Consider the following 27,587-nt stretch of genomic DNA (forward strand, 5'->3'; position numbering starts at 1 on the left):
TAAGTACATAATGATTAAAATTAATTTTCTAATGTCAAATGACTTAAAAGGTACTTTCCTAAATGACTCAGGAGAAGAAGAAAAAGAATATTCAATCTTGAAAGCTGATCTAAGTCTGAATGCTTTTTTTTTGTTTTTCTTAATTTGGACCAGTGATTTTAATCTGGGATGGGTACTCCTTGGTGGAAGAATCCCTCTTCAGGAGATCTACAAAGCATTTCTGATTTAGTGTTGGAGATTTCCTTGGAGAATGAGCAAGTATTTATTACAATGTTGTTGTTTTTTTTCAGGTGCTCACAAATGTGATGCAACAGCATATACTCAAAAGAACCTAACATTCCAAGTGGAGAAGAAAACTGAGGTGATGCAGTGAGGGAAGAGGGCAAAAGGTCCCAGTAGATGTGCTACACAGTTATCAGAGATGGTGAATTCTGGCATGGAATTTTACATTTAGTTATATTTGGTTTATATCAAGTTATGTTTATATTTGGCAAACACTCCATCGTATCAAGTAGTCATTTTGATTCAGTTTATTAGAAAGCGAATGTATTTTGGAGGCTCATAATACAAAATCCAATATGTGGGAAGTTGAGGTGGATTTATTATTAGATATACAAAATGTTGTTTTATAAAGAATAACTGTGTAATAGAGTTTTATGTATAACAGAGTTATGGGCATGGATAGGTTCCAGTGTATTAATGACAGAGAAGTACGATCTTGAAGGGTTATGGAACATTAGTTTGTTTTGAACATCTACCTAATCAGTCTCAGGTCACCCACCAGAGAAACAAAGAGCAGGGAGCTTTGCACGGGAACAAACTTGTTGATGGTCAGAGGCCCCTGACTCATTCATTTTCCCCAATGTGTATTTGATGATTCTTAAGAGGCTGGGCCGGGGGCTTCAGCACAAATCTAGCCACATACGTGTAATGGGAATGCAAATTTGGAAGATCTTCCCTGCCCCTAGGCTAAAGTGCACCTGAAGCCTGGGGTGGGAGGCTTGTTTTTCAGTAGATACTTTTTGATTGGCCAGTGGGTCAATAAGGTTGTTACATTCTCTGAGCCAGGAGAAGGCTATATAAGCCCTGATGTGAGGCTTTGTTTTGGGGGCTCACTTTGAGAAGTGTTCTGTGATTTCATCTGGATTCTGGGAAGCCGTTGTCCAGGGCTCCCCCGGCTTTGAAAAACCCAGATGTTGATTTGGTATGGATGTAATGGTTGGACAGTTTGGAAATCTGTCTACTTGATCTGTTTCTGTCTTGATAATTCTGCCTGTATACTTTGAAGTTCGGGGTGCTGACCTTTTCCCCTGAACAAGGTAAACGATATATGTCTGACTGATTAAAGTAAGCTTGTTAACCCATTTTGAGTTGCTTTCCTTTAACAAAGCAGATCCAAGAACCTGTGGTGAGCAGCCACCCTAGGGACGCCAGGGTGCTTGCTGCTACAATACGCAGGAGAAAGAATTCAAAACTGCCAAGAGTGAATCAGTGGCATCGTATTTAGAGACAAAAGCCAGCACAGTGGTGGACCATCTGAGCAGCTACTGAAGTGGGAAGGATTCTTGGTAATGCCATACAAAGACAGCCATGCTTTTGAAGTTCTTGTCTCTATCTTCTTCCTCATGATCAGTGTGCCAGTTAGCCTTTATAACTAGAATCAGTGTCCCTGTAGATAGGAGTCCTCTCCCCTCTGATCCACTGTTTCTGATAGGCTTCAAGCTCAGACATGTAAGAATCATGACTGTCAGAGCCAAAGTAAGAAGTAAATATGGAGGGAGACCTCAAGGGTTGCTCGCTAGCCATGGTCACAGGCATAGTCAAACAGCATTTATTAAGTGCCTACTTAATAAATTGTATTAAATAAATAAATAAATCTTGCTGTGCCAAGATGCAAAAAAGGCAAGCAGCAGCAAGAACAGCAACAGAAACACTGGTTTAAAGGAGCTCAGGGTCTAATGGGGGAGACGGCATGCAAACAGCCATGCACAGGCAAATGGTTTAGCTAAAATGAGGTTAGTCTCGGAGAGAAGGCATGAAGACCAAGGAGGACTGGGGAAGATTTCTTGCAGCAGGTAGGAAGGTGCCTGAGATTTGAAGAGAAGCCAAGAGAGAGAAGGGAGAGCATTCCAGTCATGCAGGACAGTCAGTGAAAGCTTTCAATTGGTAGATGGAGTGATCTTTGAGAGGAACAGAAAGGAGATCAGTGTCCCTGGATCACTGAGCACATGGGATAAAGTGTACGCAAAAATTGTTGTCCTTCATTCTTGTAGAGGACCAATGACTTCAGGAAGGTGATGGCTTGACTTACAAGTGAACTGAATCTAAGTAACTCAGAGCTGTGCAAAGTCATCAGCCTCCCTTCTTCAGAGTCACTGGAGTCCAGTGGCAAGACATAGATCAGGACGACTGGTCACGGCACTGGATGCGGCAGGTGACCCTGGTCTTTTTAAGCTAAGGTCTTTCCCATATCTCAGTTTGTCCGAGGCAACATCCACTCAGTGATTAAAGTCTAGGTGAGAATTGAGGCAAAAAATGGCCAAGTTTGCCTTCTCAAAAGAATCAGTCTGGGAGAGAAAGACCCTCAGAGTTTCTAGCCAGAGCAGAACCAATTGCTGTTTACACTCATGCTGAGGCACCAAAAGTCAAATAATAAGCAAGTGAGGCTTGGGCTGGGACCTGCTATTGGTTAATCAGTGAGAGCCAGTGATTAGGGTCTAAAGATCCAGGCATGAAGGGATTTAAAAGCCAAACAGAGGATTCAAGATTTCACCCTGGATGTAACAAAAAGCCACTGGAATTTACTGAGAAGGGGTATGCGGTAGTCAGACCTGCCAGTCTTATGGGAAGTTCAATGTCATCACTGGGCAAGAGGTCTACAGTAAGTAGAGATTCAAGGCAGGGACACCCATCAGTAACTTCTGCAGTGGTCCCAGGTAGTGGCAATGTCAGAGGAGAGAAGGGGGCATAGTGGAGAGGTGCTGCCAAGGCAGAAAGACAGGACCCAACAGCTGTTTGGGAATGGGGAGTAAGAGAGAGGGAGGGGTCCAGGATGAGCCTCAGCTGTGAGCCCATGTGCCTTCAGTACCTGGACTTTCTGGCACTTCTTTTCTGTGCTGAAGCACCCTTTTTGTGCCTATTTGCTTCATCTGGGAGTGCTGAGGTTTTCTGTGTACATGTTTTATTTCTACTACAATGCAAGCAATGTGACAGCAGGAGCCATGATTCTGCTTTATCCCCAGACCTTCTAAAATATTACTTTACTCATAGTAAATTTTGAAAGATGTTATAAAAGGTGTTCATGCTCCAGAAGGGCTCAATGTTTAGGTTCAGTGGCCTCTAAGACACTTTAAAATCTAGAATTCTATGATTATATGATAGAACTAGCCAGCTATGGGTTTATATGCCTTATGCAAACTTTGAACTAGAACGTTTGACTAGAATGTAAGTTATTAAGGACAGGAACGATTTCCTCTTTCTTTGTATCCCAAGTATTTGACATATGGCAGATGCTTAACAAATGTTGGATAATATGAATTAAAGGGACAGTCCAATGCTCTCATTTTATTGATGAGGAAAAGTAAGGCCCAAGGAAGCTAAGGCTTACGAGGGAGTTAGTAGCAAAACTGGAACTACAATTCAGATTTCCCATCTCCTATCAAATAAGTGCTCCACCTAAGCCAATAACATAATTTGATCCAACAAACCTGTATTAATCAGATGACATATGCAAGGCATCACAGTGTATGAAATGAAAAAAAATTACAAAGCCCCTCAAGCAGTTTACAATCTAATCCTAGAGAAAAACAGTATGAAAATAAGTGAGTATAACACAGAGTGGAAATCTATATGAAACAAAGGAAAAGGTGAAGAAAATTTCAGGAGGAAGACTATCATGTTCAGTTTATAGGTATGAAGAAATACTCCATGGAGGAAATGGCAATGGACTTGGATCCTGAAGAAAGAGAACTGTCGGATGAGGTAGAAATAAGGAGAGTGTGTATTCCAGGCCTTGAGGACGGTGTGCTGAAGATACCGACTTAGAGTGTAAGATAAATCTGAGAGAAAGCTAGTTGTCAGGTCTGACTACGACACTGGCTACATAAAGGAAAGAATGTGTTGGAGGCTAACGAGTCTGTATTTTACCCCCAGCATCATCGCTCTGTTGTGTATTTGTTTTTCAAGCAGAGGACTAGCAGGGTTGAACCTGCTTATTGGGAATATTATCTCAAGATATTATCAATATCTTCAATATTATCTTATTGATCCTCCCTCCTTATTGAAGAAGAAATCAGAAAAGGGCAACAGTAAAGGCACAGAGACAAGTTACTACTATTATTAAAGGAGAAAGGTAACAAGGGCCAAAATTCATATTGTGAGCTGGTGGGGCATGTTTGATTGACAGTATGAATGTAAAATTCATGAAACTTGTCATTGTCACATCACATTGGATGTGAGGGGTAAAAGAGAAGAGAGTTTCAAATTTGAGAAATCTGGATATTTGGGTGGTTGGTGATACCATTAATAGGGGAAAAAAGAGTGAGAGGGGAATCTGGAAGTAGGGCTAGATTTAGGAGGAGAAGTGATGTGGTACATTTTAGATATGATAAATGGGATGTGACAGGGGACATCTAGGATTGCAACATAGGGGAGAGACATTGAGACAAGAGATAAAGATTTGGAAGTCATTCTCAAAGAACAATTACTGAAGCAATGGAAGTAGATGAAATCCCCAATGCAGAGGGGATAAAAAAAAGCAGTCTGAGGGCAGAAGCTTGCATAGCGGCCAAATTGAGGGGCCAAGAAGAAATCAAGCCAGTGAAGGAGACTGAGCATGTGTCAGGCCAGCGTGAGGAGAACCAAGAAACATCAATGCCCCCAAACCCAAAGAACGGTTGAAGATCCAGAAACACGGGGTTGCCAAGAGAATTAAATGCTTCATAAAGGTCGAAGCAGAAGAACATTTAAAAGAGGTGACCGGATTTGGCAAGTAAGAGGCCAAAGAGTATGTATGGAATGATTTCAGCAAAGTATGAATTCAAAAGTCAGACTGCAAAAAGCTAAGGATTGTGCAAGGCATAAGGAAATGGAAGACTATAAACTATTCTTTCTAGAAATTTAGCAGTAAGAGGAAAGAGAGATATAGAATAATAGCCTGGAAGAATAGGTTCCAGAACAGGAATGCTTGAAAATGACTGTAAATTGCTATGGGAGGTGAGGACAAAGAAGAGAGAGAGAGAGAGAAGCAGAGAGACTGAAGGATGGAGAATGAATTCTTTACAGATGAAGAGCTTGGCCTTAACAAGGAGGAGGTCTCTTTCAACATCTGAAGCTAAAGCAAGTATGGATACTGTAGTAAAGATATAGAAGTCCAGAGGTGGGAAGGATGGGAGATGGAGTTCATGAGTATGATCTTAATTTTTTCAGTAAAACAATCTGCTGACATACAAAGTAATCAGCAGACAAAGATGGAATAAGAGGCCCGGGAAAAGAGATGAGAAGTGATAGGACGTCAATGGGAAGTTAATAAGAGAAATGCTTCGTGGCAGTGAGGCCCAAAATGGCCTTCAGAGCACGGCTTTATCATGAGTCAAGCCATCACAGTTTTGACATTCTCCAGAAGAGCTCTGTTTCTATGGCACAGGAGCCACAAAGCGTAGATGATATGAGAGGATCTGGAGTGAGGGGGTGAGAGAAGGGCAGAAGGACAACCTCCCATGACGGGAGGTTAACAAGAAAGAAAAGGTGAGACAAATGAACATGGTAGTCAATCATGAAGTATAAGTGTCTGGCTTAAATGGCTACCATAAAGAGAAGATCAGGAAGAAGCTGCATCCAAAACTAGACAGAGATTGGCACGATTGATAGTAGCAGATTCAGGAGGAATGAGACAGTTGGAGGGGAAAAAGGTCAGAAGATAATGATCAGAGGGGGTTGTAGCCTTCAGGCTTTGGGAGGTTGAATTGTTTAAGGTGATGGCAAGGCCTAGGGTATGACTAACTATGGGTGGCTGAGGTAGAATGGAGAGGGAGATCATGGGACCCGAAGAAACAAATGAACCAGAAAGCCAGTATGGGTCATCAGTGTGAACATACTTAAGTCACCAAACTCAGTAAACTGTAGTGATTCCTTCCTATGACCAGGATCAAATATAAAGTCTTCTGTCTGACTTTCAAAACTCTTTGTAACCTGAGCCTTCCTAGCTCTCTGATCCTCTTGTACATAACTCACTTCCTCACACTCTCCATGCCAGGGACACTGACCTCCTTGATGTTCTTCACATATGACACTCCACCTCTCACCTGTGCATTTTCACGCATGCCTGAAATTCTCTCCCTCCTCCCCATCCATCCACGTTTCCCTAAATTCCCTCAAGTCTCAGCGAAAGGCCCAGCTTCTACAAGAAGCGTTTCTGATCTTTCTTAATGCTAGGGCCTTCTTTGCGAGATTGCAATCTGTTTGAATACTGTCTGAGCCCTTAAATGTGAAACTATATGAAGGCAAGAGCTCTTCTGGCCTTTGCCTGTATCCAAAGGACTTAACACCGTGCTGGACACATAGCAAGTGTATAATAAATGTTGTTGACTTGACTTGAATAATTCCAAAATACCCAGAAGAGAAAGCTTCAATATACAAGTCATTCAATCCTACTTCACCACCAACAGATGTTGTTTATGTCTTAGAAATGTCCTTACCCCTTTGAGGATGCAGCACACCTGATACTTTTTTCTGGTTATTCCAAACAACATCCTGAACTATTGAGTCATCAGCATGTTCACTTAAACTACTCTCAGATATCCACTGTTGATTTCCTGAAATCAAAAAGGGCAAAATACAAATCTAACATGAAACACAGAAAAATACTCCACTTTCTGGATGTTTGCTATATAAGAGTTGCACTTTAAATGAAATATGTACCATTGTAGCACAGTTGATTTAGCTGTAAAAAGGGTATTTATTTATTGTATCATTAAATATATTTCTTTATTGTGTCATTAATCTATTTATTGAATTATTAAATATAAAATGACATAAGCATACACTAATAAAAAATAAGAGTAATGTTTTTACATTTAGGTATTCCCTAAATATTTAATGAATTTAAATGGAAAATAAAAAGATAATCATTGAGAAGTTATTTGATATTTAAAAAATTATTGGTGATAAGCATTTCAAAGATAGGTATTTATACATCAAGGTAGTTGTTTGTAAGAGATAATAATAGATTAAAAAATCCATATTTCCAGTACATGGAAAATTTGAAACAAAACTTTTAAATTTTAGATTCTAATACACATCTTAAATCATGGCAGAGAGGTAGGGCACAGCCAGGACAGAATATTTTATACATTATTATAAAAAGTCAGGGTATCTTGACTTAATTGTTTTTCTTTGTCACAAAGGAGGTCTCACTCTGGAAAAGAGGAAAATGACCATCATGTAAAGACATAAGCCATGAACAACATATTTTATTTTGTTCTACTTTGTTTTTAAAGAGAACATGTAAAAGTTTTTCAAGTTTCATGATTCTTAAACTTGTCTTTTGAGGTAACCTTAGAATAAGCGGAGTCTTTGATCCATTAATCAAATTAATTAATAAAACATTTTCTCCTTTTAAGATACAAGAAATAATAGTACATGAAAATGCTCTGATTCCGAAGTTTGCTACTAATCTACAAATTAAAAAAATAGGCCCTGAGTTAAAATGTTCTTTTTACTTTTCTCATGGAAAAAATTCTCAGATTCAGATTTCCCAGATAACAGCATCAGAATAATCCCACTGCCCTTTGTATAAAATTAGTAATAACTTTTGACAGTTTGTTGTTGTATTTGTCCTTAGTTTTCACAGAGGACCATGACATCGGGGAAATGATGGCATGGATTGCTTGACTTTGATTTTAGTGACGGAGAGTTGTGCGAGGTCAACAGTCTCACTTTCTCCTCCAGAGCCATCTGGGTCCAGTGACCAGATATTCATCAGGATGACTGGAGATTACCAGTGGGAGACCTTGGCCCTTTTAGGTTAAGGCCTTTTCAGGTACTCACTTACAGTGAGGTAATGTTCATTTAGTGAATAGGCTTCTTTGCAAAGTGAGTCACAGGCTGACACCTTTAATTAGAAAAAGAAAGCAGGAAAAAAAATTGGAGGGAGGGAGGGGAGGAAGGGAGGAAGGAAGGGAGGGAGGAAGGAAGGAAGGAAGGAAGGAAGGAAGGAAGGAAGGAAGGAAGGAAGGAAGGAAGGAAGGAAGGAAGGAAGGAAGGAAGGAAGGAAGGAAGGAAGGAAGAGGCTGGTGGCCTTGCACAGTCCTACCTCACTCAAATCAAAGTCAATTGCAAGTCATGTCATTGTTTCCTCTTCCAAAAAGGACAGACACAACCTGTGAGTAGACCAAGCTGCCTGAATACTCAGTTAATTGGGTAACTCAGCTCCTGTTCTCCCTCTCCCTCTCCCTCTTCCTCTCCCTTTCTCTCTCTCTTTCCCTCTCCCTCTCCCTCTCCTCCTTCTCCTTCTCTCCAAAGGAAGGTAAATTTTGATGGCCAGGATCTGCCCACTTAACAATTTCTGACAGGCAAGTAGAAAGGAATGATTTTATTCATTACTCAATTCTACCATAGTATCTTTAGTAGGGAAAGTATTTTAAGGGGAAAATGGGTAACATACAATTTATAGCACTCAAATGCACACTGATTTGACAGTCTTACCTGTGAGTGTAATCCTGTGGTTAGAAGGGACGGCCTCTGATTTCATTGCCAGGTTTAACCTGAACCTTTCCTTAAAAGGGTTTTTCCCAAAGACGAAGAATTTCTCAAGTCCTTGATATTGTTCCGTTATGGGCTTACTTCTCAGGGCAACTTTTTGTAACTAGGAAACAAAACATTTAACTAAACTAACTTGTTCACTTTGAAGAAATATATTTGAATAATAAACACTAAAAAAGGCATAATTCAAAATAGCAATCATTTGGAAATAAACATGACATAACCAAACATTATCTACGTGGGGATATGAAGACTCAGAAAAGAGAATATCCATTTCTCTTCTAATTATTTTTCTTTTCTTTTTTTTTCCTGTAATGTTTTTTTCCTTACCAATTACCAAGGAATTATGGGAAATTATCTTCTAGAACGCTATTCTATATACATTTAACGAATACCTATAGAGAAAAGAACTTTGTAGATTTTCTAAGATTACTAGTGGGGACAGAGCTTGTCCTGCATCTGCTGCTTTTCCTGGCTTCAACTCCCTGGAAAAAGATACTGCTCCCAAGTTAACTTCATCACTTCTAATTTCATCACCATGCTGCTACTTGGAGACCGGCAGGGCTATGGAGAGCAGGGTCTCTTCCCGGTGCCTTCCTTTATGGAAGGCAGAAGCTGGACTCAGCTCTCTCCCCTCTGCATATGCTCTGCCTGGTTAAAACTCCATGGCACAAAATGTCCCCTCCCCTCCCTAGGGACCCCCTGGTTTCTTCTCCCCCCTCCCCACTTTCCTGCCTCCTTTTGTGTGTTGTCTTCTGCCCTCTTCTAATTAGATTATAAACTCCTTGGGGGCAGAAACTTTCCTTCAGTAACTGCATCCCCAGTGCTAGCACAGTGCTGACACGTAGTGGCCACTTAACAGGTTCACTGGACTGAACTGGATTGGATGGTTACCACATATACAAGTGATAGAAGTGAAACGAACGAGAGGCCTGGAGGAAATCTTCTCGGACATTAGGACTAATTCCTTTATGCTATGAGTGAGAACCTGTTGTGTGTCAGGCACTGTTCACACAGTGCATGAGAATACAGTGGGAGCCAACCCATTTCCAAAGAAAAGTAACAGGGAAGACATGTGAATTAGCTACGATGCAAAGATCCGGGTTTTGTGCTGTGCAAAGTCTGAGGGAAAGGAATGGGGAGGGTCTAAGAAAGCTTCCTGGAGGAGATGGTGCCTGAGCTGGACCTTGAGGGGCAGGGACTTCAACAAGCCATTCTAAACATGGGGCTGGCCTGATTCTCGTCAAAGGCCTCACAGACACAAAAGAGGATACAAATGGAGACAAAATAATGGGGGCTTTGATCTTTCACAAATACTTGGAAATAATTTCAGAGAACAATGAACACAAAGTTAAAGTCATCTCATATTTTAAAATTCTATGATCACATGAAAAAAGAATACTTTTTCCATAACACTAATGTTTGGCTGTGGTTTTATAGAACTGTTTTCAAATGAGTCCATCGGTCATAAATTGTATCTTTATGGCAGCCAAAAAAAATGCCTTCAAAAAAATCATCCAGAGACTCAAAAAATTCTGTTTTAGCCACATTCATCACCTATAGTTTCAGCCACATTTTGTCTATATGCTTAGACAAACACTCCTCACTACATTTTTTCTCCCTTTTGGCCTCAGGCTTATTTACTTATTGACTGGTGACTGAATTCCACTGACAGATGGCAATGTAAAAGCTAAACAAAACCCACTATGGCAGCATTTTGTAAATCTAATTAGACCCTATGTAAATTTATTGCTTGTGCCAACCACTGAAGACTTCAGTTTAAGATGCCCAATGTCTAAAGCTTAGTCCAAGTACAAATGGGAAAAATTACTGGATTATTGTGTACAAAGGTTCATTTTCAGAAATGGTGGCCTCTTAAAATGGCATTCTTGTTTCTGGGAAAATGGAGGTCAAAGACACACATCTGATATTGGAGGCTTTTACTAGAGGCAGCCTTGCTGTTAATGAAAAATAATTTATTTCAAAGAAGTTGAGAACTTCAGAAATCAAAGTTTCAAATAACTTTAAGAGTACAAAAAATGATGCCAGAATTTGATTAATTTAATTTGTAGTTGATTAATAATTACAAGTTCAATGTTCTATTTTCTGTGATATATGGAATCAGAATCTCAGAGGGACTTTAGAGGTCAGTAACCATTATAGTAATGATCCTCCTCCTTCTTCTTCCCTTTAAAGTCCAATCCATCATCTTTGCATTGTGAGTGCGAAAGCGAAACAAAAGCAAAAGTAATAGAAAGTAATAGAATAGCAGTCACAATGATGCTCAATAGTGCCTTTATCCATCCTAGATTTTCATTATAGATGAAGATCATGAGACCTGGAAATATCTTATTTTCCAAATATCTTGGTCTCTATCAAATATAAACCCATGAAGAAAGATATATTTAAGAGACTTGCCAGCATCCCAAAGTCAAGATACATAGGAAGAACTTGCTTAATTAACATCTGCAGCAGAGCTCACCCAAGGCACACAAAATATATATACACACATACATATGTACATATACACACATATATGTGCATATATAATGTGTATATAGATATATATGTATTTGTATAGATATCTATGTGTGTGTGTATATATACACACACTTACTTGTAGCCTTCTTTAGGGAGGTGGGGGGAAGAAAGGGAAAAATAAAATAAAAATGGAACAGAGGAGAATAAAAGAAAGGTAACAAGGAAGGAAAGAAAAGCTGGACAGCTCTGAAAACAATGTGCAGTATTTATTACATAGGTTTTCTTGAAATGTACATTTATTGTTTTATATTGAATCCTCTCATAGTCTGCTGTGCACATGGCAATTTTTTTTTCTTTTCTCATTTTGTATTTAAGTTTAATTTGTTTTTTAAATTACAAAAAAAGAGGAAAGGTTCGTCACCTTTTGTTTAAAGCTATTAATCCTCTTTCTGTTTCCTAGTGCCACTTTCTTTTCATTTATACTCTCTGAATTCATTTTTCTAGGTACACTGATAGTTCAAGACATTTTGTTCTCTAAGTCTCTGCTTCTAGCTGCACATGTATTTTCTTGTTGGTTTTTTTTTTTTGTACTTGGAAAATTCTTAGTTGACCCATGATATTTCTTCATTGTGTTTAGTGCCTTCCTCTATTTATTAACATCAAGTGAGGCATAAAATAGAGAGATGTATCCTCATAAATAGTGTTCACCATCCTTTTAATAGAGAACTTCCTATCAAGCATCTGTCTAGATAGCTTAGCATCCTATCTAGAAGAGCAATTATTTACAGATAGAGTGGTCTTTCAGGTCTTCCTGTATGGGAATGACATTGTAATGACTATATCAAGATATGAAAAGATTTCCTCAATGAGATTCATCATTAGTCAGGCTAATAATTCACATATGACAAACTAAATAGATGAAAAAATGCTCTGACATTCAGATGGATGGCCAACACATCTATTGATCTATCTATATCCATCCATCTATCTGTCTGTCTGTCTATCTGTCTATGAGAGGTATTAAGGATGGACATGACCTGGCCTACCTGAATTTCATTTGGAAAATTATGCAGGACTTTTAAAGATTCCAAGCTAAAATTCTTTGTTGTAACATGAGCATTCTTTCAGGGATGCCGTGTGGCAGCAAATCTTAGAACAATCTAGAATGCATCAAAATTTCAAATAACCCATCTACTGTCTAATAGAGAGATATTCATGGTGAACTATACAGGTTGTTAGCACATTCCAAATGGTGATTTAGATGTGAGAAGTGAGTTAAAGGATTACCATAAGGAAATTAGAAGAAAGGAGGAAGGCTAGTCATGCAGTGGAAATAACCGATAAAAGATGGGCAACCCAAATGCTACACCATTACCCATAAAAGCTAAAAGGTCCTAGAGGAGAAAAGCTAACCCGTGGAGGGGGTGTTCTCTGGAGGGACTGTAGAAGAACATGAATAAGAATATCACCTAGGAGGAAGAAAAAGAGATATGCATGGTTTTTAATCTGCATGATGGAAGGGGATATTTACATCAATGCAGCCACTGATCCAATGATGGATCGAAGCAAACTTAACAGCTTTAGTCACTGATTTAGAACAAATCTTGGGTAGAGGAGAAAGAATGCTGCATGTGGAGTCAGAGAACCTGGATTCAAATCCTGCCTCTCCTACTAACTGTGGATTACCTTGGGCAAGTCTTTTCACTTCTCTTCTACCCTCTCAGGCTCAGCCTCCCAACATTTAAAACAAGGGGTTGACCTGGCCCCCTTGAGATCCTATCCCTGCTCAGAATCTGTGACCTTAATTTTGTTCTGTGATGGTATAATCCTGTTGTGGTTTCTCCCTGGCTTAAGGACACTATAAGACATGGGTGGCCAATGCTGGAGGGAGTGGGGGAATGGTGGCTAGAAGCCCTTCACACTCTGGCTTCAGCCTATCTATGCACAATTCTCCTTCTCATGCATTAGACCCTCCCACTCCCACTCCCACACCTTGCTGGCCTTCTACATGGTCTAAAACACTCTTCCACCTGATGGCAACTTCTGAAAGCCCTTAATTCCTTTTGAGATTTTAGATCAAGAACCACATCCTTCCAGAGGCCTTGCCTGCCCCCAGTGGGTAGCACCCCTCATGTTACTTTCAATTCCTCTTGTACAGACACTGCCCCCACTTATTTGTGTGTATTGTAACTTAACAGTACAAAATAAAGTCCTTGAGAGTAGGACCTGGGGTGTTTCTGTCTTTGTATTCCTAAGGCCTAGCATGGTACCTAGCACATGACAGGTTTTCATTGAATGCTTTTTGAATTGGAGTATGGATATATATTAGGCAGCATCAAATGAGCAGAATGGGGGAATGAAAATGGTGAAAATATTAAAAGTTCTATTACTAATAAGAGTACTGACTGATAATTCACCCATTTTTCCTCCACAGCTACATTGAAAGTTTCCTAAATGCAAAAAACATTACTTATACTTCTATATCTCTCAGAATATCTGGTAGTCATAAAATCTAGAGCTGAAAAGAACACTAGCGGTCATTGGTACAACTCCCTGATTTTACAGATGAGAAAATGAAGCTCAAAGATGTTAATTGATTTTCCCAAGGTCACATAATTAGCAAGTGACAGAGCTGGGTTTTGAACCCAGATCCTTTGATGCCAAATTCAATATTCTTTCTACTTAACCATAGATACCATATGTTCATAAATTAATTTATTCAGAAGCATCTGAGATTCTGCTATTTACAGTCTCTATGTTTTTAGAATGAATCATTTGAAAAGCCTCTTTTTTCCTGAAACAATATCATAGAGATTTAAGGTATTAAATTGTAAACTAGGTTAAGCACCCCTGCTTTTAAGAAATGAATATAAAGAATATGGAGAAACATGGAAAGATTTATATGAACTGATACAATGTGAAATAAGTAGAACCAAGAAAATAATATACACAATAACTAAGAAATGTAAAATAAAACAACTACAAAGAAACTGAACACTGCATAATCATAATGACCATCCTTAGTCCCAAAGAAGAAAGAGTCTCTTCTTTGCAGTGATGTGAGAATATGGGGGAGGGAAGAAGATAAGCATTTATATAGGACCTAATATGTACTAGACACTATGCTAAGCCCTTTATGAAGACTTGTTTTTATTTCATTTGATCCTCACAACAACTCTGTGAGGTAAGTGATGTTATTATCTGCATTTTGCAGGTTAAGAAAGCTAGGCAGACAGAGGTTAGAATCACACAGTAAGTGTCTAAGACCAGATTCTGAACTCAGGTCCTCATGACTCCAAGTTCATAACTTTTTCCCCTGCACCACTTAACTGCCTCATGGGTATGGGGTCCCATAGAATGTCGGATATTCAATATAATGTTAGTTGTGATTGAAGTGGTTAGTTTTGCTGCTGAATTTATTCTCATTTTTTTATGCCTTGGCATAAAAGATATCTCTCTAGAAGGAAAAGTGGGGAAGGATGTATTGATAAATAAAGGCGATATATAAAAAATTAAGAATAATTTTAAAATGAATTGTTACTCAGAGTCAAATACAACATATAATACTCTTTGAATGTTTTGCTGTTTGATATTAATTAATTTACTATGCCAATTTATAGACCAGATATAGCATACACATGATAAGGGATGGTAATCAATACTTTCTTTCTCATATTTTCTCATTAGAATAACTAATTCACTCACTGTTTTCATCTCCCCTTCAAAATAAAATGAATTTTTTTCATTTATTTCCTTGGTTCACTGAAAAAACTTTTTTTGCTATGATTAAACAACAATGCATTTTTTTCCTACTTAAACCAGCACATGCCACAGATTCAGATACTATATATATTGTGTAAATTCATGTATATAAAACATATACATATATCCTTTAACAAGATACTTAAGTAATAGCTAGATAAAGGGATTTTTCTACTAAATTATTATTCACAGTAGTGAATTTCATCATTCAGAATGCATAATATACTATCACAATGTATCAGTTATCGTTTTCTGATAGAGACCTTTATGCCCTGATGTATTCACTGTAACAAGATCTGACTTTTAATTCTTTATCATTCACCCCCTGATGAGTTAGTTACTAAGCTGCTATTAGATCAAACTGCTGTCTCTCTATAATAAATATTAATCCTCTTTCTATCAATGTGAAATTCACTGGTCAAATTAAAGAGTTTAATTAGATTGAGGGAACAATTTTAAATCATTAAACAACATATTGCTTTACCTTGGAAGCCTTCTTAGATCTGGGTTCTTGTGAGCTGCTGTTCTCATGAAGACTGTTCCCTTCCAGGGAACTTTTGCAATTGTATGTCAGTCTGTCACCATGGGAATCCCCTAAATCCACATTATGGTGGTAAGGGGTCCTTTGATGTGAAGCATGGATTTTCTCATCAGATTTTATATTTTCCAATAAAAAGCTCTTCTTTTTTGTTACATTTTTTTCACTAGAAACAGCTGACACTCTTTCTGTTATTCGAGAAGAATCTGACATGGAGTTTTTTGATAATGAAGCTACAATAAAAACAAGCAATAGATGATTTGTCCATATCGTTCCAAAGTTAAATCGGGCGTAGATCTATAAAAAAAAACATGCCATAATGGACTTCTATCAAACTATTTAAAAGTGGTTTGGTATAATTTTGTATAATATACAAAAGTGGTTTGCTATAATTATAATTATAATAATAATTGGTATAATTTGCAGGCATGTATTCCAAATGTGAGATGTGTATGTAGACACGTATCTACTTACAGATATTGTTAATATAAAATGCTCCAAGAGGGCTATTGGGAAACCAAGAGCCCTGGACTATAGCCCAAGTTCTGACATCAACTACTTGAAAAGCACCAGAAAGGCCATGCTCCTTTGTAGTCACTACAGAAGGAAGGGTGTGGCCTAGATGATTTCTAATGAGCCATCAGATCCATTTTAACATCATAGATATAGAAAGGTCCAGCTGATTCAGCTGAGGAATTTTTCCCCCACTCAAACTTTACAAAGGCACTATTAATGAGCAGCGGAGTCATCTCCAGTCGCCCTGATCTATATCTTGCCACTGGACCCAGATGGCTCCAGAGAAGGAAGTGAGGCTGGTGACTTTGCACAGCCCTCCATCACTTAAATCCAATTCACTTGCAAGTCATGGCATCACCTTTCTGATGTCATGGTCTTCTTCAAGAACAAAAGGCAAATAGCAATAATAAGCAGTAAACTGAAGCAATTTGAGTTTCACTCTTCTTTAAATGCCCATTGATGAAGAGTGGCCAATAGGCATACAACAAAAGGGGCAAGGAAACAGGGCTCAGTGGGCAAACCTGCCTCTAGGTACCTAAATTATGTACATGAATGATATGAAAAGCTGGCAGCCCAAGGAATTACCACTGCATTTGGTTTCAGCCTTCTTGTTTTAATTTTTTGGGAAAGAAAATTTTCTGATTTTTTTTTGTGGTTTTTGTTTGCTTTGTTTTGTTTTGTTTTTGCAATGCAATGATGTAATGTGTCTGGTCTGAATGGAGCAGCCAGCTGACTGTCCATTCCACTAAAGTGTCATAAATAGGAAGTCCCTAAGAGGCCATGTCTTGGGCTACTTGTTGTGCTAACAGCTTCCACAGGAGCCTGGCAAACATGCAAAGCATTTAGACCTGCACATGAAAGAACTGCTAGGTCTTTTAAAATTAGCCTGCAATTTAAATTTCAAAGAGGGAAAGGGATACCCAAGTGTCTGTGCTATCAATAACAGAGGGAGATCTCTCCATGAGAGATACTTTACTGAGGATAATCAAATTCACAAAGCTCTTAGAGGTTAGACTGATTTCAAAGCATCATCAGCACTCAAAGGTAGAAGAAGCTTCAAAGTCTCAAGAAATGGCCCCTTGTTCCTAAAGAATTCCCTTGATCCACACTCAGTATGAGGCAGGGGCACTCCCATCAGGGGCAGCACAGTTTTGGACAGTTCTTTTTCCTGATGTGAAGTCCTAATTTCCCACTTTGTGCCATCCACTCACTACTTCTAATTCTATCCTCAGGGCACAAGTAGAACCAGTCAAACCCCTCAGCCTTGGGACAAACTTGATTCAACTTTTGTCTTTATTCAATACCTTAATCCTGAGGTTGCTATAGGCAATGAACGCCATTTCTGCTGGAGAAAAATAGTTGAACAGGACACATATGGTATAAATATACATAGCTATAAATATAATACAAAAATTCTCTGATTTCATCCTGTACATGGGCTGTTTGCTTATAAGAATTAGTAGATCATAGAAATTAAGCATCTTACATGACTACGGTCTAAGTACCTGTATAGACATACAAATATCACCATACTTAAAAAGAGAGTGACATATCAATTCCTTGACCTAACCCAAGGATGAAGGCCTTTTCCTTCACCAGGTCCTGAGGTCTGCAGCATATATAAGGCCGATGGAAGACTTTGATGGTGTTAATGGGAAGTCTCACTAAGCCTTTTATTGAGCATTAATATTCTTTGATTAAGGGGACTTATGCTGTGAAGTTTGGATTCAGTAAAAGTATTGTCCTTGAGGTGGCCCTCGAGGCCACAGGTTCTCTGCCCCAGATCCAAAAGCTCTACTAATGAATGGGTCAAACCATAATGTGGGAAGAGAAAATAATGGCTTTTAGAGAAGCTCTCTTTGGTGGTTTTGGTCTCACAGAGATAATACTGTTGAAGTTAATGGAAATTTGTTAAAATAGTTATTTACTAGAAGATTTCATATTTGTCATTTTCTTTTTATCATTATATTTTTCTATTATTTATTTTTTCATTTTATGCAAATATAAACAGATGTAGATGAAACCTCAGAGGCAATCTAATCCAACCTCCTCATTTTACAAATGAGGAAACTGAGGCTTAGAGGGGCTAAGTTATTTTTCCCATGCCACAGAGGTAGTCTTAGAAGCAGATTTGAACCCAGGTTCTCTGACTCCACAGCCAGGAATCTTTCCACTGTACATTGTCTCCGCCTGTTTTTTTTTTCTTTATTTGTCTTTAGTTCTTATTTTAACAAATCCAGAGGTAGGATTTGTTATTTCTTTATTTATCAATCTGTTGATTGGAATTCTAATAGAAACATAATTGTGATTTCAGAACAGACTGCATAATATTACAATTTTACAAATGTAAATTAGTATTAGTTTAAATTATATTAACATTGACAGTGAGGATTTTCTTTAATCACACCTTTCAAAGTATCTTTGGAGGCTGAAGAGATTATTCTGCTGCACTGAGAAAACAGGTCTTTATCAGTAGCTGAAAGTCCATGCTGCCAAATGGCGTCAGCGGTTTTCATCAGTGAAAGGGGTAAGTCTTTTCCTAAGTGAAAATCATTCTTCTGATATTGATGAACTGCCCAGCTTCAGTTCAGAGACAAGAAAAAGAATGTGGGTAAAAAATGAATCATCAAAGAAATTTTAGAAAAAAATTCAGTTTAACAAAGCAAACACAAAAGAACCTCAATTTGCTTTAATATTTAGAAAACAAAGCATTCTGTTTAATATTCTGGTTAAGTTCAGTTTTGTTTTACCCTTACAATTGGAACATTTTTAACTTAAAAAAATTCTCTCCTTCCCATTATATATCTCCCAATTAAGAAAAGTAAGGGAAAAAAAGAAAACTTTAAAAAGAAAACTTTTCAGAAAACTGCAAGTTTAATCATTTATAAATTAGACTCGACTAGTAAAACACATACAACATACATCATCAATATACATGAATGTGTATATCATTACCAATAAGCACAGCTAGAATGTTTTTCATTTTAAGATCTCAAAACCCTATCATTTTCATAAATTGAGATATTTGTGTTAATTAGTATATTGAATATAAGTGAAATTGATGTAGAAACTCACCTATAATTTTTTTAAAGTTTTCTTTAGAAACTAACACCACTTAATTTTTTAATAAACAAACAGAGAATTAAGAAATTCTGATGCTGGTATTACCATTTAATTCCCTATCCATCCATTTTCCCAACAAATTATCATTAAGCACTGACCATTTGCCAGGCATGATGTAAGATGGGGGTGTCAAAGATGCAGGCCACAGGATGCACTGAGGTCTGTAACACTCCCAAGTGTATCCTGATACAGATTAAAATGGAAATGGGGAATATTTTTAATAAGTAAAAATACACCAGAATTTAGATAATATTACTATGTAATTTTCTGGATCAATGTGTATCCCACAGAGATTTTTAGGCACGGTTTAGTGGCCCCCATTTTATCAAAGTCTAACACCTTTGGTGTAGGTACTGCAGATAGGAAGACAAAAACAAAAGTCTGTGCCCTCAAAGCCAGCACGATGTTGAGGGGGAGAAAAGAAAAAACTCCACTGAGATGATCGTTTTGTCAAGCCAAACCGAAAGGTGCCAATTCGATAGTTTTAGGAGTCAGCTCAGGTGAGCTGATGTGGGTACAGTTCCCTGACCACTCCTTGATGATGGTGCAGCCGAGTGGCTGAAGGATAGAACTGACACAGAGTCAGGAAGACGGGAGTGAAAATCGTACCTCAGGGGCATGGTGACATGTCACTGAAACCATCCCTTCAACATGATTAAAGAAGAGTACAGAGACCATAGTAAGCAGAGCAAACCTTGAGAGCACCTCACATCCAGGAGGTCACAGTAGGCGTTCTCTCCTTCTGCAGAAAGTGAATCTGATTCGTGTTCCATAGGTGGTGGAGGGAAGATGGCCTGGATTTGTCTTGGGGGATAACTGAGTTCAAATCCTACCTCACACACTCACTACCTATGTAATTCTGTGCATGTTATTCAACCTCTATCAAATGGGAACCATAATCACAGGGTTTGTGAGGGTTAATTGGAATAACATATGGAAATCACTTTGCAAAGCTTAAACCACTATATAAATATGCCAGGTGACAGTGGTGCTGCTGCTGATTATAAATCAGCTAAATCACATGCAAATTTAAACATGGCTTAAATAAAATATTTTGCAAAATTCAGTTGAACGATTTAGTCAGCATGCATTTCCCACCAAAATAGGCCGATAATTACACTTTTAAAGTACTTCCTTCTGTAAGCAACTAAATTATACGAACAAAGAAGAAACTTAGACACAAAGTGGGTGCCCATTGATTGGAAAGTGGATGACCAAATTATGGTATGTGAAAGAAGCAGCAAAGAATATGAGGGATTCTAAGAAACCTTGGAAGAAACTTGGGAAATGAAAATGACACTTAGAGATACAAACGAGAGGGAACATGTGATCTTGGTCCCAAAGAACAAAGGATGATGCCCATCCCCCTCCTCCATAGAGAGGAGAGCAGTGCCTCATTGGGGACACTGTGTGACGGGCTGTGCATGTGGGGTGAAAGCAAAGGGAACAGAAACCAGTACCGAAATCAATCTGTCTCATCAATGACCTCTTACCTTTGTTGATTATCAGCATCAGCCAATTCAACTTTGTAAGGCACAAAATCCCCTGATTCTCCAGGTTCCTCTTCATAATTCTTATCAAAAATAGGTTGCAAAATATTAATATAATTCAATGTGCTTACCATAAACAAAGCAATTAACTTGGGGGATGTACATATTTCATTTTCATTCCAATACTGACCCCAAAAATTCTGAATCTTGGGAGTTATAAAATGTATCATGATTCTGCATGAAACAAACACGAATTTAAGTTGCTTACTAACTGAATATTCTGGCTTCCTTTACCTAGTAAAATATCAATACATGTATTCTATTCAATAAAAATCAAATGACAAAATGAGGCAAAGAAAACCAGAACAAAATCTATATGGATCACATGTCACCAAATGGCTTACAAAACTGGGCTATACTATGGTAGAACAGGAAGACACCTACAGAGGGAGGTGGATAAAATCATTAAATATATAAAGTAGTTTAAAATGTACTTTCGCCATTCTAGTGAAAGCTCTCCAGCACGTACTATTAATAGATATTCAAGGCGGAAAGAACACTCTCACTGAACACAGCCAGCTTACCAAAATTTTAAAAAATAGATTTCTTTAAAAAAATCAATTTATATATAATTTATATAGTATATAATTATATATAATTTATAATTATATATATATATATAATTTTCCAAGAGCAATATCCCTTGCATAACATTGAGTGAGGGGTCCACATTATACTATCATAAATAACTGCCAATTTGGGGTGGCTAGGTGGCAGTGAATAGAGCACCAGCTCTGAAGTCAGGAGGACCCAAGTTCAAATCTGGCCTCAGACACTTAACACTTACTAGCCGTGTGACCTTGGGCAAGTCATTTAACCCCAATTGCCTTGCCCTCTCACCTCCAAAAAGCAAAAAAAAAATTTAAATAACTGCCAATTCTAAGGGAGGATAAAATTAATTTATAAAAAGAATTTGCTTTTCTACATACATGCTACAGCACTGATACTAAGTTAACTGTATCTTAAATAAGCTTTCAAACCCCTGAAAAGTTGAAACTCAATCCAGCTGGCAAATTTGTCCTACTCTCTGGAAATGTGTCACCTGGATTTTTGATCTACAAGTATATTAAATTCCATCCATTCCACCTTTCCTCCTTAATGACCTCTAATTTTTCATCCCTGAAAATGACTTTCTGTACTTTATTATATATTGCTATTTACAGAAGTAATGTCATTCCTTATGAGCCACTCACATCATCGAGTTCCACTATCCTCACAGATGATTCAATGTTCTCTAATTCAGGTTGTTGTGGTAGGAAAGGATCTGGATAACTTTCTTTAAGCTCTTCAACTAAGAAGTAAAACAAGAAAAAAAGCATAACTCATCAAAGAAAATTTCTTACCTGTTGATTTATTTTCTTCAAAATAGTATAACCATTGGCACAGAGATGGTATTCTCCTTTATTCCCATGAAGGTATAAGGGCAGTCAGTTTCCACAAGTGAAATAAAAATTTTAATTATTCAATTAAAACTATATTTTCGTGAATGTAAGAGGGTATGGTTCTCACAAAAGCTCACAAGTGAAATATAATTTTAGGTATATAATCAAAATATTGAATTAATGCAAGATCATTTGTTCCTTCTCACAAAAGCCCATGACAGAAGTGAAATAATTTTAAGTTTGCAAAGTGTGATGAAGCGGATAGAGAGCTAATGTTGAAATCAGGAAATCATGGCTGCAGGTTCAGCCTCTGCCACAGACTGGTTGTGTGACCCTGAGCAAGTCATTTAACCTCAGTGCACTAGACCAGAGGGACCAAACATGATGTCATGACCACATGTGATCCAAATGGATTCAAATATAATTGGAAAATATTTTTAAAATAAATTCTATAAAATATAGATATTACATTTTAAAATAAAGTCAATGTGTTGCCTACAGGGATTCTTAGGTATGGGTTAGTGGTCCCCATTTCTATCTGAGTTTGACATCAGTGCTCTAGACAACTCAGTAAGACAATGAGAAGATGCCAAGCTATACTGGTGGGAATTTCTTCACTTGAGAGCTCCCAAGGGCAGTAAAATCATAGGTACAGTCCCTGTCTCTCAGCCTTAGTTTTTAAAATTGCACTTTAATTAAGAGATGAGGGCTTTTTCATCCCATAAAAGATTAAGAGCCTTAAAAAAAAAAAAGAAAGCAAGCATGTTTGAGGGATCTAGTAACACGACTGGCCATTCTGATTGAGGGCAATCTACATCCAAGAAAAACCAAATGCACTGATAGCAGCTCAATGCATTCAAGTTAAAATCATATATCATCAATATGTTATCAAATTTCGGTGCACCTTCAATACTATCATCTTTTTCACTTAGTGTCATGTCTTCAATAGGAGCTGCTAAAGGAGTAGATAGTTCATTAATGGGTACAGATGGACTTAGCTCTTTCTTCAGCGACATGTTCTTTGCACAATGAAGAGGGGTCCTATGAAACAAAAGAGTAATGAAAGTCTTAGAAAGTGATTAAAAAAAACCTTCCTATAACCAAATCTTGACTTATTTATTTCACAATATATTACAAAGAAGAGAGATTATGCCTAATTAGGAAAAAGAACATGGCCATCTAAGACAACATCAGGCTATTGACAAAAAGTTCACAAGATGCCTTTGCACTGAATAACAATTTCTTTACAGATATATCCTGCAAGAAACTGGCTGAATTTCTCAGTTAAGTAGTAGGTCCATTGGGCCAATTCTCCAGACATGGCACTCATTGTACTATGCCACTAAAATTTTCATGTTGACAAGTTCAGACCAATGGAAATTTTGTATACAGCACTTGGATTCACTGAAAAATCAGAATCATATGTATCTGGTTTGGAATTTCCATGATAAGAAAGTGAAAGGTTTACTCACAGTCATGTAATTTTAGGCCAGAAGGAACCTTATAGATAATATAGTGCAAGTCCTTCATTTTAACAAGAATATAAACTGAGGCATACAAATGCTAAATAGCTTGCCCCAAATCAAGCTGCTAAGCAAGAGCAAAGAACAGAGAATACCCTGTGATTTGTGTCTGATAATTAATCTCCGGCAATCTCTCCTCCATTCCAACCTTTCCTATAATAGGAAGAAGCCTAAGTCTGCAGGAAAGAGTAACTACAAAAGACAAGTGCTTTGAAAGCTTTTGGCAGAAATACAAGCTCAATGTGAATCAGAGGTGCTGTCTTCAGCAACTTTAAGAGCCCCGTGTGCTCTAGGAGGAGGCTCGAAGGCTCTGTGTGCTCTGCCCAGACCACAACACTGCCGGACCCAGACTACTGGGCCCACTTCTGGACCATCTTTAGAGGAAGGCATTCATAATGTGGAATTCATTCAGAGGAAGGAAAACAAGATGGATAGTCATTGAATGAGTGTGGGATGAAAAAGTTTGAAAACGAGAAAATATGAAAAGGCCATGCATGATAGCTGTCTTTGAGAATATAAAAGATCCCTGATGGACCAGGGACTAAACTTGTACTCTCCCACACCTCACTCCCATCACACCAATGAACAATAGGGGGAACTTGCGGAGAAACAGAAACTATCTCAGAATTGAAGAAGGCCGAGAGGCGGCACAGTGGATAAAGACCTGGGCCTGGAGTAAGGAAGACCTTCGTTCAAAACTGGCCTCAGACCCTGGGCAAGTCACTTATCCTTGTTTGCCTTAACCCACTGGAGAAAGAAATGGCACAACACTCCAGTATCTTTGCCAAGAAAACCCCATAGACAGTACTGGGGTGAAGAGTGTGACGTGAATAAACAACTAAGCAATGATAACAAGAATGGAGTGGCCTTTAAGCAGAAAACAAAAACAACTTCATGACTACTTCTGTATAGCGGATTTGTAAACAGGGTTCTCAGGAAGATGCTGGCTATGCTGTATGGCCTCTGAGGTTCTTTCTAACTCTGAGATGCTGATTTGCACCATGACTAAAACCCACTCGACACTAATATAGGACAATAAGTCTTTGTCTCTGAAAAGTGATGTTATGTGATACCTGTTAGGAGACAGAAAGGCTGGGAACTTATTGCTTAATCACTGTTCTTTAACGCTGATATGTAAATGTAACTAGATAGTGAAACGACAGGAATACAAAAGCACATATACATATAAATATACACATGCATAAGTGACAAATATATTAAAGAGAGAGAGAGAGATTTGTCAGTAGATTCTGAACCTACTTTGGACTCTTTCTCTGATAGTAAAAACAAGGTCTACTAAGCTCTCAACATTCTTACCAGTTCATCCTTGTGATCAATGGAACACATTTTTGAGGCAGATCACCACAACAAGGGTAGAGTCTGTGATAGTATCATAGGTTTTTCTCTATTAAAAAAATCTAACAATCACTACAGAGTCATTGAAAGACTGGCCTTTACCTAAGTATTATTACATTTGCTCTAGTTGAGCTACCTGAATCCTAACAGGGAAATTCTTTTTAAATGTCAGTATTTGGGGACAAGAAAAAAAAAAAGATCTTGGACCACAGAATGTTCAAGGTAAAGTCTGCAATGACTTCAGGTGATGCCTCATATGACATGATCTCGCGGCTATAAGGCTGTCAAGTGACACAAGCAGAATGAAGACACAGTTCTTTGCATTCCTAGCCTCAAGTTTTCTTTTGTTTTCCATTATGAATGATAACTCAAGCCACGAATCACCTTCTGTACTTTACAATGCATTTGAGAGAAATCATTTGACCAATAATATAATATAGAGAACTGTGTCTTTTGAAATTATTATTACAATTATCCTGTCTAGCACAAGAAGATGGCATAATAACCAAAGGGTGAAAGTTTCAGGGATTCAGATAGCAGGAGGAAGATCTTTGATATTTATGAAGAATTCAAAATACAATGAAATGCTTTGTAAGACTGTAAACTCCCCATCCTTGGAAGTGCTGAAACAGAAGCTGGCTGACAATGTGAGTAGACAGATGGTCACTTGATTTCAAAGATGTCTTACAACTGTGATTAAAATGTCCAAAGGCATTGCCCTTTTCATGTTGGGGAAAGATGAGGTGTTGTTAAGGCTGGGCCTAAGGAGTTTGTCTAGTTCTATTTCCAAGCTCAAAACCAGAAACATTTCAAACATAATTCTAGGTCTAACTTTTGGTCAGATTGATAGGCCTCTCTGATCTACCCAGGGTTACAGTGACAGAGATCTATAACAAAACACAAAGGAGTGTGGATCATAGAACCAAAAGTTACAACTGACATTATTCTCAGAAATATTTTGTTTTTGAATTCATGTGTCTCAGCACTACATACCAATGCAGAGTTAAGTGGAAATGTAATAAAATATTATTTAAATGATCCTACTATTTCTTGGGTTTAAAGTTTTAAACACTAAGTATGAAATTGAGGTTAAAAAAAGCCTTGGTTGAAGTAGCTAAGTTTCATTCAAAGTCTCATTCAAGTGAATGAAACTTTAGTCTATTTCTAACTTAGTGGTTTTCTGACCTCTTATGTCAGATTTGTCTTTTTTTCTGCATAAAAATTTTATTCTCTAACACTGGGTCCAAAATAATGACCTGTCATGTCAACAAATGGAATCAGAATTCTCAGCAGAAAAACAGGAGTTTCATAGTGATTTAATCTTGCCTTCAAATTATTATTTATTCAATTATGAAGAGAACAGATATGTTAGCTGAAGAGAGGCACTTTACACATGTATAGAATGTTAATAGCTTTTGTGTTGCTTATTAATATTGTATAAATTGGGTAAATACCTTCTATGCTTCTTAAGCCATAATCTTTCCATATAAGTCAGGCTGTCATCTTTAAATTCGATTTGAAGAGGTTCTCTCCAAATTTTAAGATTTGTCTGTACCTCAGATGCTTCCATTTGCTCTAAAAAATAAATTGTTAATCTATCATTCAAAACTAATTTATTAATTACCACAACTCATCAATTGCTGCTCAATTCAAAGAGCATGTATTCACTTTGCCTGTCATTGTGATCAATAGGCTTAGATTTTAAAAGAATCATCAAATATTCTACAAAACATATGGAATTTTTAAAATCCAAATAAAAATTCAATTTGCAAAGTGATATAAACAAAATCATTAAGCTTGAAATGCATATATTATTTTATTCAATTATTTCTTGACCTGCAACCAAATCACACTTTCTATGCTTGCCCTTTTGAGCAAACTGATTACTGTGAAGGAGAAAGATAAAGTAAATAGATGTACTGCCCATCTATCAGCCATAAAACATTAAGATTCTAGGACACGGAGTGAAGAAATATTCAACAACGACACTTGCAGAAGACAACTGCCTGCTGGAATTTATATCCCTAGGATATTCTCCAAGCTGATGCTCAGATATTACTAAAGGAAAAACTTTCACTTTAATCTGATGCATTTTTGCACTATAATTTTTAACATCAAAATTAACATTTAATAATAATAATAGTAATAATAAGAGGTAACATTTGTATAGCATTTATATGTACAAGCCCTGGGTTAAGTGCTTTACATATCTATCAAAAAATAAGTTTACCAACAAAACTCAGATTTTTTGTCAATAGGGGCACAGTCATGTTTTTGGAAGTTAAGAAGCATCCATCAATCTGTTTTTAAAAATATTGGCTACTTAGTCATAAGAGAACATCTCAGAGAGGCAAAATGGACAATTCCAAAGGAAAAGTATTAAGAACTGAGTTTTGTTTGCATAGCTATGGTCTTAGCTAATTCTCACAAAAACTGTGAGGTAAACTTGAAGGGTGGGTATTACTGTTATCTTCATTTGACAGAGATAAAAGTGAAGTTTAGAGAGATTAAAGGACTAGGGCTCATGGCCACACCCTCCATTATTCTTTCTTCTAGGCACAGTTTCCCAAAGTGAACAATATCATCCCCAGGGGCA

The 27,587-nt window shown here is 37.6% G+C and overlaps 1 protein-coding gene across 1 annotated transcript in view; it reads right to left on the bottom strand.

The window, feature by feature from the left end:
• Nucleotides 1-27,587, bottom strand: part of ZBBX (zinc finger B-box domain containing) — a 112,900-nt gene that overhangs the window by 27,272 nt on the left and 58,041 nt on the right. The window contains exons 9-16 of the mRNA XM_069083532.1: nt 26,446-26,566; nt 23,017-23,153; nt 21,924-22,021; nt 20,674-20,753; nt 18,465-18,637; nt 15,488-15,774; nt 8,704-8,863; nt 6,696-6,812 (exon numbers count right to left, since the gene is read on the bottom strand). Coding sequence (XP_068939633.1) covers nt 6,696-6,812; nt 8,704-8,863; nt 15,488-15,774; nt 18,465-18,637; nt 20,674-20,753; nt 21,924-22,021; nt 23,017-23,153; nt 26,446-26,566 — 1,173 coding nt within the window. The remainder of the gene's footprint in view (nt 1-6,695; nt 6,813-8,703; nt 8,864-15,487; nt 15,775-18,464; nt 18,638-20,673; nt 20,754-21,923; nt 22,022-23,016; nt 23,154-26,445; nt 26,567-27,587) is intronic.

This window comes from Petaurus breviceps, unplaced genomic scaffold (assembly GCF_028583685.1).
Source record: "Petaurus breviceps papuanus isolate PSGF00001 unplaced genomic scaffold, PetGlider_PUasm1.0 173, whole genome shotgun sequence".
Classification (NCBI taxonomy): domain Eukaryota; kingdom Metazoa; phylum Chordata; class Mammalia; order Diprotodontia; family Petauridae; genus Petaurus; species Petaurus breviceps.